At 44.2% G+C, this 18,732-nt stretch overlaps 1 protein-coding gene across 1 annotated transcript in view; it reads left to right on the top strand.

Moving 5' to 3' along the window:
* DNAI1 (dynein, axonemal, intermediate chain 1) overlaps nt 1-18,732 on the top strand; it is a 141,065-nt gene that overhangs the window by 73,382 nt on the left and 48,951 nt on the right. The window contains exons 13-15 of the mRNA XM_009993806.1: nt 8,131-8,220; nt 12,778-12,865; nt 14,686-14,765. Coding sequence (XP_009992108.1) covers nt 8,131-8,220; nt 12,778-12,865; nt 14,686-14,765 — 258 coding nt within the window. The remainder of the gene's footprint in view (nt 1-8,130; nt 8,221-12,777; nt 12,866-14,685; nt 14,766-18,732) is intronic.

Genomic DNA, 18,732 nt, shown 5'->3' with positions numbered 1-18,732 from the left:
AGCAGCCTCTGCTTTCAAGGTGACTGATTAGTTTTTGAAGTCTCATGACTGACTGCAGGAGAGCAGCCTTTCTTTTGCGGAGCAACTAGCCTAATGGGAGTTGTCCCTGTCCATGACAGAGGGGTTTTAATTAAGTGGTCTTTAAGGTCCCTTACAACCCAAACCGTTCTCTGATTGTATGATTCTAGGTGCCTGGCTTTGACTTTACTCTTGTAGTTGGCTGAGGATCCTCAGCAAGGTGGCCAGGCCCACTTATGGTGCCATGCTGGAGAAGTGTATGATAAACAGCAAGAAAAGAATAGCTGGGAATGTCCTTGATGGAGGGCATTGGGGGAATTTATTGTAGAAGCACTGTGTTGTCTCAGCAGCAAACAGGAACAAACTATTTGAGCCAGCAAAACAGGAAGTCAGTGGACTCAGATCCACTGATTGTCTTAGGAGACTTTCACCACAGCAGGTCCCTTGGGCAAACAGCAGAAGCAAGTGATATAGGGAGGGGAATAAACAAACAAACAAAAAAACCACATTTTTTTGTCGCAAGGAGGAGGATGTGAAAGATTTCTTCTCTGCTTGTAATGACTTGATGCTTCTGGATGATGTTCTACTGAAAGTTTCTTGCAAGAACCAAGAAGAAACACATTTGGAGGTGACAGAGGGAAGAAATGACAACTGCTTCATAGGTCAGATGAGAGACTGCAGTAGGGAAGTCCAGGAGAGCACAGCAGAGCACAGGAGAGATCAGCCCAGACTCAGAAGACAGGACTTACAGAGCAATTTTTTGGTCAGCACTTTATCATAAGTATGATGATGAGGCAGACTGAAAAAGAGGAGGGCACCAAACTGGAGAAGGTATTTTCTATACAGACCAAGAGTGCCCACTTTTGGACTAACACATCCAGGGTAGGGTGTTGTGGGTCCTGCTGGTTGGAATTTGGTCTGTCTGTCTCTGCAAGTATCCACACTGTGTTCATCTGTCAGCTGGTGACCTGGGCCACTGTGTGATGGATGAAGCCAAACTGCATCCAAGAGAGCTTGTGTCCTTGCTAAATCCCAGCACATGTTCAGCTCTTCTAGCTTGAAAGAACCCCAGAGCTCTGCTGGAGCTTTGTTTTGGCCCAGGCTTGTGCATGAAGAGACATGGGGAATGTGGCTTTGACTATGGGTTTGTGTCTGTGCTCTGAGGTAGGCACAGCCAAGGGCAAGTCGAGGGCTGATTCCCCTGTGTTTGCATGCTTGCTCAAGGAGCAGGTGTTTGCCAGTGGGAAGCTTTTGAGTAAAATTCTTCAGCCAGCGTGAATGTGAGGAGAAGTGTCCAGAATCTCCCTGCTTAGCCCTGTGTGTCCAAGGTATGGGGAAGCCAGGCTGGGAGAGCCCAGAGGGGCTGGGAAACAATAGTCCTCCCATGATGGCAGAACTTCTGCAAGGGACTGTGAACCTGCTCAGCTGCAGGATGAACTCCCTGAGCTGCTGGGCTGGGCAGAATGGCAAGCTTTCCCAGAAGGGCTCACACTGCTGCATCTAGAGCTCAGCAGTGAACTACAAAGAAACTGCTGAAGCACAGAAACAAGGATGTGTGTCTAAAGCTGAGTATTAGAGAAGAGTACAAAGACAAAGGAAGTGAAGGTGCAAAATGAGCTGTGACTATCCTGGGTAATAAAAGGGAAGGAGAAAATATTTGCGAAGTATATTAGAAGTTAAAAAAAAGAAGAATGTAGGCTCATTAGTAAAGCAAGATTATTGCTAATACTGGGTGGTATGGAGATGGAGGAAGTATTTGAAGCTGTATTGTTTAATTTTACAGTAAGTGTTTGAGACTGGCTGCTCAGGGAAAGAGCGTGTTAAAAGTATTGAGATGACACAGGTTTTTGCTGATCATCAGGATTGCTTTAAACATACGCTGGAGTACTTGAAGAAGTACCCAGAGCAATTTCAGACCATTAACAAGACCGTTTTATGGAGTTCTGGGGCTACATCCATCCAGTACTTTAAGCAGAGGCTGGTTTTTGTATGCAAGTCCATTTACATCATCTGAGCTGATTGAGTACCTCGATTCAGGGGCAGGGTTGGGGTGCTCTCTGGGGCATGGATGAAGGGAAGCATCAATCTGCTCTCACTTGTGGATTTACCCTGGTTCTCATACCTGTGATGTGGGCAGACTGGCACATGATGCTTACAAGGTCTGCTGTCATCAATCCCAAAACACCTTTCAGTGATGCTGTAGAGCCAGTGTATGGCAGAAGAGGTTTCTGCAGGTCCTTTCCTCAAAGGATGGTCCTGGCATGCAGGAGGAACAGAGTCATGGGCAGGTACCAGAGCCCAGAAACCAGAGTCTGGATGATTCATCCAGGCTAGAGGCATCCTAAGCCAGCCATGGAGGCTTACAAGTGGTAGCTACAAGGCTACAAGGATGGTAGCACTGAAGTACATCAGGCTGCATTCTGACCTGTAGGACTAGCATGGCCATGAAAAGTAGGAAAGGTCTCACAGGTCCAGAAAAAGTGAAAAAATATCTGGAGGAAAATGGTAGGATTACACCCAGAAAATGACTGACCAGCCAGACCAATTTTGATGCCTGGAAAAATACTGGAACAAATGGCAAAATTGTTAGTAAATGGCCAGATAAGAAGGTGATTCAAAGAAGCCAGCATGGATTTGTCCAGAAGAAACTGTTGAGCAAGTATATTTTCTTTTCCTTATTTTGCTTCAGAGAAATGGCCCTCAAGAAGAAGGGGAAGGTAGTCAAGGTTATCAGCTCTATCCATCTTGACTTGACTGAAGCTTTTGATACAGGCTCACACAGTGACTTTCTTATAATCAAACTAGAGAAATGTGAATTAGGTAAAATCACCATAAAGAGGCTGCTCAGGTGGCTCTGGCAGTATGCTCAAAGAGCAGTTCTACCAACCTTGTTGTCAGACTCTGAAGATGCTTCAAGTGACACCCTCCAGCTGTCAGTACTGGTCTTCTTTTGATCAATACTTTCATTAACAACTCCGATTACAGAATAGGGAAGCTTTCTTGGGAGGTCAAGGCACTTTGCAGGACACGGTTACGTTCAAAATGATCTTGATAAATTGGAAGAAAGGCCCAAAATCAAAGTGATGAAATTTAATAGAGACGAGCAAATGCTATATTTAGAAAGGCAAAATTAAATGTACAGATCTGAGAGAGGGGATGACTGGTTAAGCAGCAGGGTGCCAGAAGGGGAGAATATAGCAAATGTCTGTCAATGATCAGTCATGCAATACTGCAGCACAAAGACATCTGTCATTCTCATTCAATAGCAGGAATACAAGACAGAGGAGGTTGTAACTCCTGTCTGCTAGTGCCTCGGGGTCGCCCTGCACTGTGTGTTTGAAGCTGCAGAGAAGGGCTGAAGGGGAAGAATGGGAATAGTGAAGGCTTGGAGGGCAGGACCTGGAAGCAACATTTGAACCAATGGATTAGGTTTGGTAAAAAAAAATTTAAAAAGGGAAAGGAGCAGTTACACAGCAACATTTTCTTGCTCATCCAAAGACTGTTATAAAAAGGGTAATAAACCACTGTTCCCTGTGTCCACTGGGGAGATGGTTAGGAGTAACTGGCTTGACTTGTGGTAAAGGAAATTTCCTGTATAAGGCCCATTAAGCACTGACATTTACAGGGAGTCTGTTGAGTGCCTGTTGGGGACTTAGAAGATCACCCTGCGTGAAGTGTCACTAATGGTGTGTCACCAAGGGGTGTGTGTGATCCTGCCACAAAGCAGAAGAGATATCTTTTCTGGGTTCCTCCAAACCCTGCATTGTCATGACAGATTGGCTTAGGACTGTACTGATTGTCAGGTTGACACTGGAAGGAATTTGTCCCAGGTCACAGTGCCAGGGGTTTTCCTCAACAGCCCGAAGTATTGTTTGCTTGCTGGAGTCAACTCAGTGTCTTACTTGACCAGTTCACATAAGGGTGGCCTGATAATTTGATAATGCCTTTGCCTTTCCTCTTCTCTACCTGTGGCAGACTTTATTCAGTTTTTTAGACATGGAATGGCCAAAATGCTCTTATTTCTCTAACGGCAGGTGTCAGCAGGACCATGGTACTCCAAGGTTGGCAAAGGTTTTCTTTAAGGATAATTGATAGAAAGGGAAGGAATTGCTCATCAGTTTGTGTACAGTCTGTGTTGTGTGTGGCAACCCACAGCTGAGCTTTGGAGTGATCTGTGTTTTCTGTAGCACCTGCCACTTCAGAAGAAAAGCAGGCAGATCCTGCCTGTGGCTCCCTGCACAGTGCTCAAGTCAGCCTCATGGCCAGGATGATTTTCAGCAATGGTATTTTGTCAATGTGAGTGACTAACAGCCTCCATGCCATGAAAATGGATCAAGAATTCTTTCTTTTGTAGTAATGACATCAGAAACATAGGCATTTTCAAATCAGATTGGATAAATGGTCTAATCTCCTGCTGGACAGGAGCCATTACCAGCTGTCATAGACAAAGTTTATAGTATTCCCTTGCTAAGAATGAATGGATTATTCTCCCGCTATCCTGCTGTAAATAGCAGTGAACATGCAGGTTTTAATCTGTATTTTTCTATGAGCAAATAGGAGTCTGAGTTGTCTCAACTTCTTTAGAAGTGAATGGGCTTTAAGAAATAAAAAAATAAAAAGTGATAGGCACTTCTGACAGCAATGAGTTTCACACACTAATTTTGCACTGCAAAAATAAAGCAGGTTAAATATCATACTGAAAAAATAGCAGCAGATCTTTGATTTTACGAGTTCCACCATGATCAGGCACAGCAAGTGACTTGCTTCTCTATATTTACTTGTCTCCTTTCTGCTGTTTACACACACTTTCCTTTGTCATGTGGTTCTTAATCTTACTGTATCATAACTGAACTTTTGCTGTGAATTGTCTCATGCAGCCAAATCCTGGGTTGATTGTCATGTGCATCAGGAAATAAAATAGCTTCTTGCCACTATGCACATAATTGCCTGGTTCTCTCCTCGAATGCTCCACCCTGCACAGCATGGATACTGCTAATGACAGGAGGTTATGCCACGTTCATGGGCCTCTGGGAGCAGAGAAAAGGCCAGTTCTGAGCAGATGCCCGACTTGATTGCAATATCATGAAGGCTAATTACTCTTATAAGCATTCCTGGAATACAGAGATCAGGAGAAAAATATCACAAACACTATTAAGGTGTCAGAGGTGTTGAAAGAAAATTTAAAGGATTAAGAGACAATTTCTGTGTTCTGAAATTCAAGCTAACATCACTGAGAGCTGCTGACAGTCATCTGAGTGCAGCTTCTGATGCCCTTGAGGGACTCTGTTCAAGCTCTCTGCAATATGTACCTAACTCAGTACTACTGACTTCTTTGAATGTGCAAGAGCACCCCAAGAATATCAACCTACTTTCTTTTGGGGGCTGTTGATTCCACCTCTCTGTGTAATGGATATAAAGAAGTAATTGTGACACCTAACTGAGTAACAATAGTAGAAAACTTGAACGGATCTCCATCAGGGAGAGGTATTTGGAATAGGCAAACCCTGAGGAAAGATCTTCACATGGAGAGTGCTGAAAGGAGTTGGCTTGGGAAAAAAAACCCTGAGCCCATGATAGCACTTATGATGCTGGTCACCTCCAGACAAGGTTCCTGCAACACGCTGTGTTAGCACAGATGTGAGGACTCAGGATTTCTGATGGGTGATGGGAGCGGACTCCAGCCACTGAGCCTTCACCTCTGTATTTTCTGCTGGTGTGAGAGGCTGTCACTTGGCTCCAGCTCCGATGCAAAGTCTCTTCACTGTACTTATCAAGGGCAGAGCTGCGAACTCAGCTGCAGCTGCCCCTACACAGCTTGAGCAGAGCTCACTAATGAGCACTTGGACGGACGCTCTGATAGGGGCAAGCTGGGACTCTCCCTTCAGATAGGATCTGGACCAGTTCTGATCCCAGCATGGGCATTGTGTCAGCAACCCAGATGGTGGCTCTAGATTTCAGGATGGCTCAGACCCACGCTAACCACAGCACATGTATGTGTCACCTGCATTTGTCTTCCACGTGCAGCCCAGGGCATCACTGGGTTCAGCCTGCAGATTTCAGATGCTGGAGAACCTCATTTGTTGCAGGGTAGTCCTGTCCCAGCAGAGGACATCTGAACCACTTGTTCTAACTGCTCCCAGGTTTAAATGGCAAAACCTTTGCACAGTGTTTTCAGAGGAGAAACTGTCTTGAGAAATAGCTTTCCCTATCTCAAGAGAAGTTTGTTTGCCTTAGGGGCAAGCTGGGAAGCATGACTGTTTTTTCCAAGTATTTGGGAAAGTAGACTCAAGAGGAGGAACAGGAGTTAAAGGAGAGCTGTGTTGGACATACAAATGAAAATGTCTTGTTGCCAGACAGTTTTAAAGTGGCATTTAAAAATACCCTCTCATTTTAAACATAACTCATTTTCTGTTCCCAGTATGAGACAAGTTGTGCATGTGTTTCTAACCAGCTTCCCTGAACTCTGCATTTCCCACTTAGAATTAAAACTCTTCACTAAACCAGCTCCTTCATCTGAAGCAGCTATTGGTGGCCATCATTGTCAGCTGTAGCTCATGATCCCAGGGAAATATTCCTGGAATAGATATACTCAGCACATTTTGTACATGATGCCCAGCCTTGGAAATCACTATTCTCTATATGTGCCATTGAACCTGTCTTTTTATCGTTAGCCATTTTATTCTGGGCCATTCTGAATGACACCATTCTTTTAATGCCAGAGAGCAGAATTGGTTCCACTTGGAGACTTAGGATTTCTGTTGTGCAAGGAGGCCACTCAAGACTCTTCAGTTTCAGCTTATGGACATGAAACTGGCATTTTGATGTATTCTTGGGTGGATTCCTTTTACGTTTCATTTTTCATTCCTCTGAATAGTGTGATCTAGGTAGAAAACCTGTTCACAGAGGATTAATTACTCCTTGCTGAGTATCTTGCTGAATTTTCATGCTCCACAGTATAAAAAAAATTATGAAACAGAATTAACGCTGTGTTTTTCCCAAGGAAGTATAATCAGAATACCCAATCTGTGTAATTAAAGTATCGAGAATGCTGTTTGTTTTCTGGAATAGGTGCCAGGTGGTCACAGATAGAGTATTCAGTAAGCTGTAGGATAATCATGCCCATTCATCATGTTTAGGGAGTGATGTTTAGGGAAATATATCTGCTGTGCTGCTTGAGCAGGAACAGATATACCTTTGAAAACCTCAGCAGAACCTGCTGAAGTGCTTGCCCCTGTCCTGAACTGACAGATGCCCAGAGGAGTGTGTGCTGACAGGCCCAGTGACAAGTCATCCTTTTCCTTTCAGTCTGATTGAATTCCCAGATCTGAAAATCGAGCGTTCTTAATGCTTTTGGTCTAACTGAAATGTCTCTTCTAAACAGTAAGCCATTTATCTGAGTTCTAATCTCTCCTACTGAGCTGTCACAGTTAAAAGGCAAATCTCCTTACCAGGCAGACAGATGCTCTGAAGGTGTAGGGAGGATTTCAGTTTTAATGGAGATGTTTTCATCACCCTGAAACAGAAGCACCACAAGGACCCAAATCACACGTTGCCTTCAAGGGCTTGTCTGCACCCCACAAGGAGACATAAAGATAATTTGAGGTTGCCTGGCTGAAGGGTAGATGTATGGCACTGCACTTGGACTAACTGGGCAAATGGGAAGGGTTTCATTTGTGCAGGGCCAGTGATGTACTCGTGTGTCTTGGGGACCTTTCAGTGGCACTGCTGGTGTTGTTTGGAGATGTCTTAGTGCTCCCTGGGCTGATGGTGTGCCATAATGCAGAGTGCTGCATAGCCCAGGCACCTCTAAGGCCCATCCTTGGTGGCAATGGTCCTGTCACTACTGAGGGAGATGCCATGGGTAGGTGAGGAGTCCTTAGGTGTGGGGCTTTGCCCCCTCTCTGGAGCATCCCTGCGGGAAAGTGAGTGATGGAAGTGCTGGGGGCACTTCTGAAACTGCCTGTGAAGATAATGGTGTTAATTTATGCTTCTGGGGTGGAAACCACCTGCTCTTCTAGGAAGGATTTCAGAAGACCCTGCTGAGGGCATGGGACTATGTCCTGCTTATGCTGAGTTCCCTGTGCTGACTTGAACTGTCTTCTTGTTTGTAAGGTCAAGTGGCAGAAGGATGACATGGACAACCATTTGAACTTCTTTTCTGTCTCCTCAGATGGACGCATTGTTTCATGGACTTTAGTTAAGGTAAGCAGTAGGTGGCAAGTTCAATGGTACATTGGTTTTATTTTAATTTATATTAAGCCAGGTTTGAAAAGGAGTGGCAGCAAAAGATTGCAGATGCTATCACAGCTAGGGCTGGAGCTTCATGCTGAACTCTGAAATGAGCAGAATCAGCCCACTTTTTGCTCAGGACCTAACCTTCATTCTGCCTGCACCTGTAGCACTCCATGGACCTGTATACAAGACGTAACTTTCCTGCTTTGCAACTGCAGGCATTCAAGACTGGTCCTTGCTCTGAAACTTGTCCCAGGAGGGTCACTCAGAGACAGAGCAGAATAATCTACCTTCTTCCTCACCTTCAAGACTCTCACCTCCAAAATGCTCCCTTGCAGATTGCAATTCAGAGTGGCACAGGGAAAGTGTAAATTTCTCCCCTCGTGTTCAAACTAGCAGAGTAAGCTTGTGTTTGCAGCAGGATGGCAGCATGCAAGCAGATAGGTGGAAGGTTTCCTTCCCGCTGCCATGATGTTGCCAGTTCACACCGAAGACAATCTCTGTTAACTTGTTTGTCTGACCTTTGATAATTTTAAGTTTTTTTACTATGAATGTTGATAGAAACTGAGTGTTAGTGTCCCTAAATGACCCTTAGATTTGTGTCTCTGAATCCCAACTTTTTTTTTTTTTTTCTGTTGGCAATTTTATTTCACATTTTGAAGATTTAAAAATATTTTACTTAAAAAATAATTGAATTGCCTTAAATATGTGTTTGAAGCAGCTGTTGCATTATTCCCCATCAACCAAAGGAATTTATTTACATCTTTGGGTGCTCGGTTTTTTCAGCCCTTTATACCAAGCTACTCAAGGCTTTTCTGTTCTGAAAATTTTAGGCTTTCCTGCTAAGGGCAGGGAATTCATGTCTAACATTATATGTAAAACTTAGTCTCATGTTCACTTCAGGAGTGGGAGCCTCTTCTAATGAAGAAGGTAGGCACATGCAGGTACCACTGATTATTCAGAACTTTTTATAAACCCCTCCAGGTTAACACATTCAGCAAGTGTGTCCCAGGTCCTTCTCCCAGAAAAGCTCCAAGAGCTCCTAGAGGGGGACTGGCTAACATTGTCCCAGCACTCAGCTCCTGTTTTATCCCCTGTGTAGAAATGCCCCAAAGATTTATGTTGAAGTGGGTAATACATCCCTACAGCTAAACATATCCAGTTGAGGTGACTTAGCAGGTCACACTTACCATCTGAGCCCCAGTAACTAAGCGTGCTTACCCTGCTCCACTTAGGAGGCAAGAAATACTGGGTTAGGCCTGTTACTTCCAAGAAATGCCACAACTGGAACAATCTACAACATCAGTCTGCATGGGCTCTGATGGAAACTCCCCTGGTTAGAGGGTCTTTCTCAATGTGTCTGTGATTCATCTGTGCTTAACTGTGTTCCCACATTGTAAGCTAGGGTTTTTTTCTGTCCCTTGATCACATAGATATACCTACCTAGGCATCCTTCGTGTGACTTCTAAGATCTGCACCCACCTAGCACAATGTCATTTCTAATAATACATTGCATTTTTGTTAGAAACTGGGCCATATCCATGTGAAAAGCACTGCTTTAAGACTATTTTGAGGTGAAGTTACCTCTGGAATTGTCAGAGCTGGTATGTGCTTAGTGAGCAGAAGTGGAAAACAGCAGTATTTTGGGTGCTGTCTCATTTCTTTTTTTGGATGGAGATTCAACTTGGAAAGCAGGAAACAAAATTAAAAGGGAATTTTGTCACGATCTGTGGTTTTGTATCCAGCAAAGAGAAATGGGCAATCTGCTTGAATTCCAGTTTTACAAAAGAGCTCAACATCTCTGGGTTTTATTTAGAATGAAATTGAAGAGTCTCTAGAGGTTTTCTATTCTGCAAATTCATAGGGCAAATAAGGAATAAATAAAAGAGAGCTTTGTTAATCTTTTTGACAGGACTATCCAGAAGTGAAGCTTCTTCAAACACTGATAGCTGTTTGACAATTCCAAAGCTGAGAGCAGAAAGTGAATAAATTTTATTCTTACTTCCAGCTGGATATTTGGCAAGCCACACTCAGAATTTGGATAAAAGAGTTGTCAATGCTAGCTAGGGACAGTTGATCTGCCTTGACTGTAGTGGTCGTCTCTGTTAGAAATGGGCCCAACTTTGGACAAACTTCATGACACAGCACATGAGCTGTGTGTGCTTATGCAGAGTTTTGGATCAGCCTGAAGGAGTAAAATGTCAAGGAAGGATGCAGGACTTCTACAGCTGGGTGACTCTACTCTCCCACCTTGGGTGCACACGTTTGCCTGTCAGAAAAGGGGAGCTGTCAGGGCCATGTCAAGGAATTGGTTTGGATGCAGTGTGGCTCTGCTTCTCAGGCGGATTCTCATCAGTCCCAGATCTGATGCACCTTCGTAGGTGACCTAAGACCTAAATCACTGAACAGCTCTGGGCCTCCTTCATCATGGGAGGCTAATAACAACTACTGAGAAACAGACAGCTGCAAGGCCTAATTCACTAGTGCTTACAAAGTGCTTCACAATTGCTAGGCAGAACCAACATATTATTGTTGAATATTCCTGGATGGCCAAACTGTGGACAGTCTGTTTGCCCAGAGGAATATGTGAATGGGTCTGGCAAAAAAAGAGCCCCATGAACAGATGCATTTTCCAGACTGAAAATCTGGGTACAAAATACATGCAGCCCAGCAGGGAAGTCTGCACAAGTAGCATCCTTTGCAAAGGCATGAGGCTACAGAAGCTGTCCAGAGAGGCCTCAACCAGGTGGAGGTGCTGGGAGGCATCTTCAGGGAAAGGCTGCAGAAAGATGTGTGCTTGGAGAGAAGGTCTTGTGTGGTTTGCCTTTCTACGGGTAGAACAGAGGGTACATTTGCTAGCAAATCTCTGGGCCTGCCCAGGTCATACATCTCACTTCTGTTAGACCCACTGGATATGCCAACATTATGAGCTCTGGGCAGCTCCAAAGCCGCTTTTCAGACCTGAATCTTTGGCCACCAGTCAGGACTTGGACATGATAGATATTCTCTGGAGTGCAGGCAGACCTGGGAGCCTGAGCTGAGGCAAAGCCTGCTCAGCATGTCCTGACTGCACTTCAGCAACCCAGCGGCACTCCTGTTTGGAGGGGCAGCAAGTGCTACATGGAATATGTTTTCTCCCTGGATGCTCTGGACACTGCTCTTTCCAATTCCTGCACACATATAGCAGCATATATGGCCACTTTCTTAGCATCACTCCTGCCTTTTACCCACTGAATCCGACTTGATGTAACCCACATACTGTAAGAAGTGTTTTGAGGGTAGAATTCTGCAGGCAGCAGGATCCTGTCCTGGTTCTTGTTCCTGCCATTAATAGGCCAGGGCATGTGGGTGTGTGGCAGTGCAATTTAGTGAGAAGGAATTACGTTATTTTATGGATTTGACCTTTATTGATCCATATATCAATTTGGATCCCTAAAATATGATAAAAATGGCATACAGAAAGAACTCTGTCACCCCTGAAGTGCAGTACTGAACAGATGCTCTTAAGTCTTGTCCTACCTTGCCTAACATGCAGTTCCCTGGGACTGACTTGGTGAAACAGAATGTGTTTCCACCTGAGTCCTGCTCTGTGCTTAGAGAAGCTCCAACTAAAGCTTGATTCACTGAGCTAAGAAGTTATGTTTTGTTCTCACAGTGCTCCAGTGGGAAATCTGTGGATTCATGAAAACATTCAGTCCTCAGCCCACACTGCTCACTAATTTAATCTTTAGTTCTTTGTTCTTTTTATCAGCCCCAGGGTATTCTTATATTCACAACCAACTCCATTCTGCAGTGGTATTTTAATTCCCAAAGCTAGTCTAAGAATGGATCTTTGCCCCCTCGTCGTTTCCTCATACTCACCCACATTGCACCTATTTTAATCTGTTTTCTGTCTCCCACCTCGACTGTAAAAATTTTGGGGACACAACCTTTTTGCCCTGTGTTTACACAGCACCTAGCACGACAGTGTCGTGGCCTGCAATGGGAACCCTTCAGAGCTCTGCTGGTATCAGCCACATGGGGCACTTTTCCTCTGGGGGAGCTGCTTGCAAGATGTTGTTTCTATTTGAATCTCAGATCCTATGAGGTTGTGAAAATTGGGGACTGAGGCTGCTCTGGGGATAATAAGAAGCAAAGACTGGCAAGGTGGTAAATTACCATCATTAGTATGGGTTTTAGTTAGCCTTGATAATATGCAATACATTATCTTGAACCATGCAATGATTTAAGCTGCCAGTGTCAACCTCCACTCAGAAATTACCCCCAGACCCAAAGCTTTCCAGGTCAGCTGCATGTGTCTGGGTGACCAGTGGTTCTCAGTTCCAATGCACCAAAAACATTCCTTTCCTGATTGTTTTTATGTAAAACAGCCTGTTAGCAAGTTGCCGACTGCAAGGATGAAACATAAAGCAACTTTTGGACAGCTTTTAAAAATTCCTTCATAAAATGTGCTGTTTCAAAGTACTGAATGCTTCTGTATTGTTGCTGTAAAGCCTGTTATTCATGTGGAATCTCCTCTGCCTGCAGAATGAGCTGGTTCATACAGATATCATCAAGCTGTCAGTAGAGGGAACAACGGTGCAGGGGCCAGAGGAGCTGCAGCTGCAAGTGCTTGGTAGGAGCCCAAGTCCTTGCCATTCTGATTAATTACTGACACAAAGCCTCTAATCAGTCATTCTGGAAAATTAAATTGGGAGTGTGGTGTTGAGATGGAAAGGAGCTAAAGAAGGGTTACGCCTCTGTGCTTTCATCATGTAGTAGGGCAAAGTCTGTTTGGAGCAATGGCTGCTAATTGAGTCAAGTTTAGCTGCTTACATCTTGTCTTTCCTTGCAGAAAAAGATTAATATTAACTCAAAAAATGTCTGTTTTACTGGGATGCCCCAATACTGACAAGGCACAGGCATTACCTATATTTGTCTAAACTAGTCAGTTTTATTCGTTCTACCAGACATTGATCTGAACTGGCTAAATCAATATGAAAAGCAACCTTTGCCTTTCCTGGGTGCACAGCTCATCCAGCCAGTGGGTGGGATGTACCTCATCAGGTTGTGGCTCTCTAAAAGCATAGCCTCTATTCTAAGCTACTATATTAGGCCCCCTCCATACAAGGTGAAGACAGTAGAGAATCCCCTCATCCTGACCATCTTGCATTTGAGATAGATGGGATGAGTCAGCTCTGGAGGTCCTGGATTACACTGGAGCCTTGAGAAATCCCCTAATCATCCTACTGCATCTGCGTTTGGCTGTGAGGCTGTAGCCTGGGTTTGGAGAAGGCAGTTGCCCCATTTTTAAGGATTGCTGTGTTTTTAGACTAGTAACTAACTGCTGAGCAGTTTGTGAGGAAGTTTGCATTGTCACACAGGTTGCAAGACACCAGCTAATGTAGTACACTGCAGCAGTCCCAGGGGCTTTGGGATTATTTGTTAGTGTTACTGGGAAATGGATTTTCAAAGACTTATCTGGAATATTTAACAATCTATTCAAATGTTAAAAATGCAGACAGTATTACAGGGTTGAAACGACCTTAACAATTCCTCTGAGGACTATATTTTGTTATCACTTAAGACATAACAGTTACGACAGCTGCCTCTGCATAAAGTTCCCTGTAGCTATGTACTTCTGAGCCTTGTCTGCTTGTACCTCCTTCTCATCCCATGATTGCTGCAGGCATCCCTGCTGGCCAACATCCCCATGTTGCCGGGCACTCAGCAGACGTGCCCCCTTCGGCGCAGGGACCCTGCTGAAATTTTCTTTCAGTGCCATGCCAGTTGGCTTTCTTGGATGATGTTGCATCTGCCTTGGGAGCAGAAGCCAGAAAATACTGAGAAGTCACACCCTGTTGTAGTTGGCACCAGCTTTAAACACAGTTCACAATGTTGCTCAGTTCAGGGTTTATGAAGTTAAGAAGATCCTTCGCCTGGTGGAATTTTTCTTCCCAAATCACATTCTTTGCTGTTGGCTTACTGGAGTGAGCCTGCTAAATGGCTTCTGAGCTAAGGATGAAGGAGGCACAGGGAGGTATGATGTGGTGTTTCCTCTCTGGACTCTTTTGTGCATGGGAAAATATTTATATTTTTGACAATACTAAACAAACATCAAAGATCTGTTCTTCCCCAATAGGAGGCAGGCCTGGTCCTCATGACTCTTACATTTACACTGGGCATTTAAAATTGTTACCAAAATTAATTCCAGGCCAAGCAGTTCTTTGATTCTCTTCCAGTTCCCTTTTCCTTTTCTCCATATTGGCTTTTCAAATTATAGGTCTTGGGGACAGACACAGCTTGGAAAGTGTTTGCAGAAGAGGTGTCCTTAATTTCTATAGAAAAGAAATAGATCACTTCTAAAATCACTTCCGTGTGTGCACCACAGGCAGGGAGTGTGTGCTGGCCAGATGAACCAATTCTCTGTCTGTGAAACCTTTCCTCTCTTAACAGGCTGTGGGACGTCGTTTGATTTTCACAAAAAGATAGACTATTTGTTTCTCGTTGGTACTGAAGAGGGAAAGATCTATAAGGTAAGAATGGTTTCTCTGTCCCTTGCGTGCTTGTCTTTAAGGTTCATCCTCTCAACTGTTTGCCCAGGCAGCAACAAAGTACAGCTTCAGAGCCTGGCCCTGCCCTCACATCCCTGTGGTGATCCTGAGACCAGCACAGAGCACAGAGGGGCACAGGGAGCTCTCTGCACAGACCCAATTAAGACCTTATTTTGCAAAGACGTTTTTCATGCAAACTGCATCCCATAATGCTTTGCAGATTGCAGCTGTGCAAGTGAGGCGCTAACTGTGATCAGCGCAGAAGTTAAAAGGCATTGATCATCTGTCCTCATGGCTATGGGGAAATGGCAGGGAAAATCTCATCTCTTTTCCTTTTTTAGACCTGCAATCTCATCTGCGGACAGGCTAATGAAGCCCTGCTTCCTACAGATTGGTGTCCCGCAGGTCCCACAATTACATCCCAGATCCTTTCCCCAGTTGCACTTTCTCCTTGCCCTCCTACCTCCAGTTCCTCACTATCTACTATAGTCCTTCCTCCCTCTGACCACCTCCATGCTGTCTCCAGCTCAGTGGTCCCACCTCTGTGCTAGTACTCTTTGATTCCTGCAGGCAGTGCTGGCTTCCTCCCCTCCAGTGCCCTCCTGCAGCCTGATGCCTTCGTGCCCAGTGCCAGCTGTGAGCCATTACCAACCAGCTCCAGCTACATGGTGAGAGCAGCAGCCAAGCTTTGCTTGCCTTTCTAGGGGTAATGGCACTGTCCAGACGTTTGCACTCTACAGCCATCCCTTTTTATAGAATGTGTGAGCCCTTAACATTGCTGAGTCCCGTGTGCAGTTTTGGCTGAAATTGCCATTGGGGTCAAAAGTTGTTTGGGAGGAGTGACAAGCAGACAGCAGGACACAGGCGTTGTGTTTTCTTAAGAAATCAAGCTAAAAATAGGAAGTTTTGAGCTCTGCTGTATTTAGCCTTGAAAACAAAGCCAGTAGCTTCTTACTTCAATAACTTTTGTTTGCACAGCATTCCTCTGAGCTGGCTTTGAGTCTTTGTGAATGCTGTAGCTACAGACCTTCAGTGTGGGGGGTGGACTATCCACAGGAAGCTGATGTGCAGAGCAGATCCATCCAGCCATCCCTAGAGGATGCTGTAAGCTACTTCCCTGTGTCCTGCTTGCAAGAGAGAAACAAAACAGAGAAAAATAACCCAAAGGAAATAATATTCTGAAATAAATATCAATAATTTAGGCATGACAAGCTTAACAAAGTATCCCTTCCAGAGGGATGATGCTGATTGAAAACTCTCCCTCTACCAGACAGTATCTAGGGAGGATTTCTGAATGGTGCTCACTTTTATTGGAGAAGGCAGGAGCAGAAGGGAGGTGGGAGAAATAGAGGAGCTGGGCTGATGGGCAACAGACAGTGAGACAGGCTTTTTGTTGATACTTTCAGGAGACAAAGCATCTGTTCAGAGATGGGCAGTTGTTCTGAGTTGGCTGGTCACCCATGGCAGTTGGTACCCTAGGTGTTGTACTTCAGGTTGTTTGTGTACTGTTGTGTCTAGTCCTGACCAAAAGGCAGTAAGGAACCACTTGTTTTAGCTTCCTCTGTGCTTGGGTGAGAGATGGTTGTGAGTATGACAGTTGTGAGTGGATGGCAGTGTTACATGGGGGCCATCTGTTACTCTGCAGGAGAAATGTTCAGGCTGGTGTTCTGGCTGAGTTGCACAGCAAAGGAAAACCTTCATGGAGGAGGACTGCGTAGGAACAGAATTTGGCATTGTTTGCATTGGTAAAGGTGTTCCTGCCTTGGGTGATCTCCAGTGGAAGTAGAACTAGGATGGGGTTTTAACACAAGGAGTGATTCCAGCCGTGAAGCCAAGCTGATATTTTAACTACTTCATGAGTGGAGAAATGCAGAGAGATACAGTTACACAGTATTGTATTGGTGCTAAGGCTGATTTCAAGGTTATTGGTAAGAAACAAAACATTCCTGCATTAATGAGCCTTAGCAAAAAGTGGGACCACTCTCATGTTGTGCAACACTGCCCTATAAAACTCAGGTGCTCCCATGAGCAGGAAGAGACAAACTTCATCAGATTGTGTGGGATAACACAGGGAAGAGAAAACTTTTGTCTAGCACAAGCAGTATCCACAAAAGCAGGGGGGAAAGTGCTTGCACCTTTGGTGTCCCCCTCAAGACTTTGCTACAAGAAGTTTCAAAAGTTTTGGGATCAACTGCTGCTCCAAGACATTTCTCAAGGACTACCATGCACCTTTGTCACACCCTTTACAGGAACACTGCACATCTGAACTCTTTACTGGAGCTACCAGTGAGCTGCCTCCCAGAGCCGTGCTATACTCAGCTGCTGGGGACAATGACAGTCCCACACTTGTCTGAGCAGCTCTCAGCTCCTGTGCCTGCACTGAGCTGCTCAGGTCTCTGTGCTGCACTTGCCCTTGCCTGCTGCATGTTGAGTGCCAGGGACAGAGGTTCAAAATGTGCTGCTCTTCACATGAACCAAGTTTAGATTTTTAAAAAATAAATTGAAAAGTGAAATTTCAAGGAAGCATTTTCAGAGACCAGGCATGCCCACAAATAGTGTGATAATATGTTAATTCCTTAGCTTCAGAACAATTACAGAGAATTTTTAAAAACGACTTAGTTAATAGTGTTTCTGAAGCCAAGAAATCATTATCTTAATTGCACATAGACCTACGTATTGCCCTTTTACATAGAGGACAAACTGTTTCTGCATTAATATGATTCTGCAATACCAAAGTGCCTCTTTGCATATCTTATTTGCTGTTTAGGAGTTGTTCAGCTTTGGTATCCAGAAAAAAGGTCTCTGAGACTTGTATTGTTGTGGCTTTGACTCTTTGGTCAGAATTACTTCCTAATAAACAGGGCTTCAACAGAAAAATTGTGATGAGTTTTGAACACATTCATGTAAGAGAGGGTTTTTTTCCATCTTAGGCAGCTTGCTTGAGTGTAACAAATGAATATAATAAAACTCAGTGCAAGGCTGTATGGGAGGAAAAGGTGATTCTAATTTTAAACAGAACTAATTTCACTCATTCTCTTATACTAAGCACCAGAACATCTGTATCTGTGTGGTCAGGATGGGATTGCTTGTGCTTATACTAATGGTAAAGGATGCTGGCTATTAAGTCCTTATCACATCCCTTGTTTTTTTCTTAAATGATGATGACAAACTGATTTCTGGACAGGCTCTGACTTCCAGTGGCCCTTTGGTAATGGACAGATCATTTGCTTCAGCACCTCGTCTTGCTTTGTCTTAGACAAAGTTGTTTTCCTTGACTGGATATTTTATGGCTGGAGTTCTCTTCCTTGTCTTTTTGCCATCTTATCTTTGGGGCTTCTGTTCTGTCTGGTTATCTTGTCACTTGACTGACTGCACTTGCCATCAATTAACACAAGTTCTTTCCTTTACCATTTTCTGTTGTTTCTCCTGATGCATTCACAGCCCCTGTTTCCATTTGTAAGCCTTTCTACAGATCCCAGCGTTTCTGTTACAAATCTCTACAAAAAACAGGGAGACCCTCTGGTAACAGCTGTCCACGACAACAGTGTGTGTCATTTGTGTCAGTGATTTCTGAAGAGCAGCTGGGTGTCCTGGTCTGCCTGGGAGTCCCAGTGTTGGGCAATACTCTTTATGTTGCCACATAGAAACCACCTTTGGCAAAATTAGTTTTGGATTTCTGTATTGCCTAGAGTCTCAGTATTTCTGTTAGTGAACTAAAGAAACCCTCTACATTATAAGGACACTAATAACCACCCATTCACTTTGGGTGTGGAGGAGTTTTGTGTCAAGCTAATGTCTAATGTAAACTGAAGTGCTGTTAATGAAGATTACTCATAAGTTTTGTGTCCTTGGAATTCTCCTTTCCTCCCAGTATTCCTCCTATGTGCTCTGTAGCCCTGACACCAGTCATCTTTGTAGTCATTTCCTATATTGCCATAGACACATTCCT

This window comes from Chaetura pelagica, unplaced genomic scaffold, assembly GCF_000747805.2.
Source record: "Chaetura pelagica isolate M959 unplaced genomic scaffold, ChaPel_1.0 scaffold283, whole genome shotgun sequence".
Taxonomy (NCBI): domain Eukaryota; kingdom Metazoa; phylum Chordata; class Aves; order Apodiformes; family Apodidae; genus Chaetura; species Chaetura pelagica.
The sequence above is the reverse complement of the archived record's forward strand: the minus strand, read 5'-3'. Positions and strand labels throughout refer to the sequence as shown.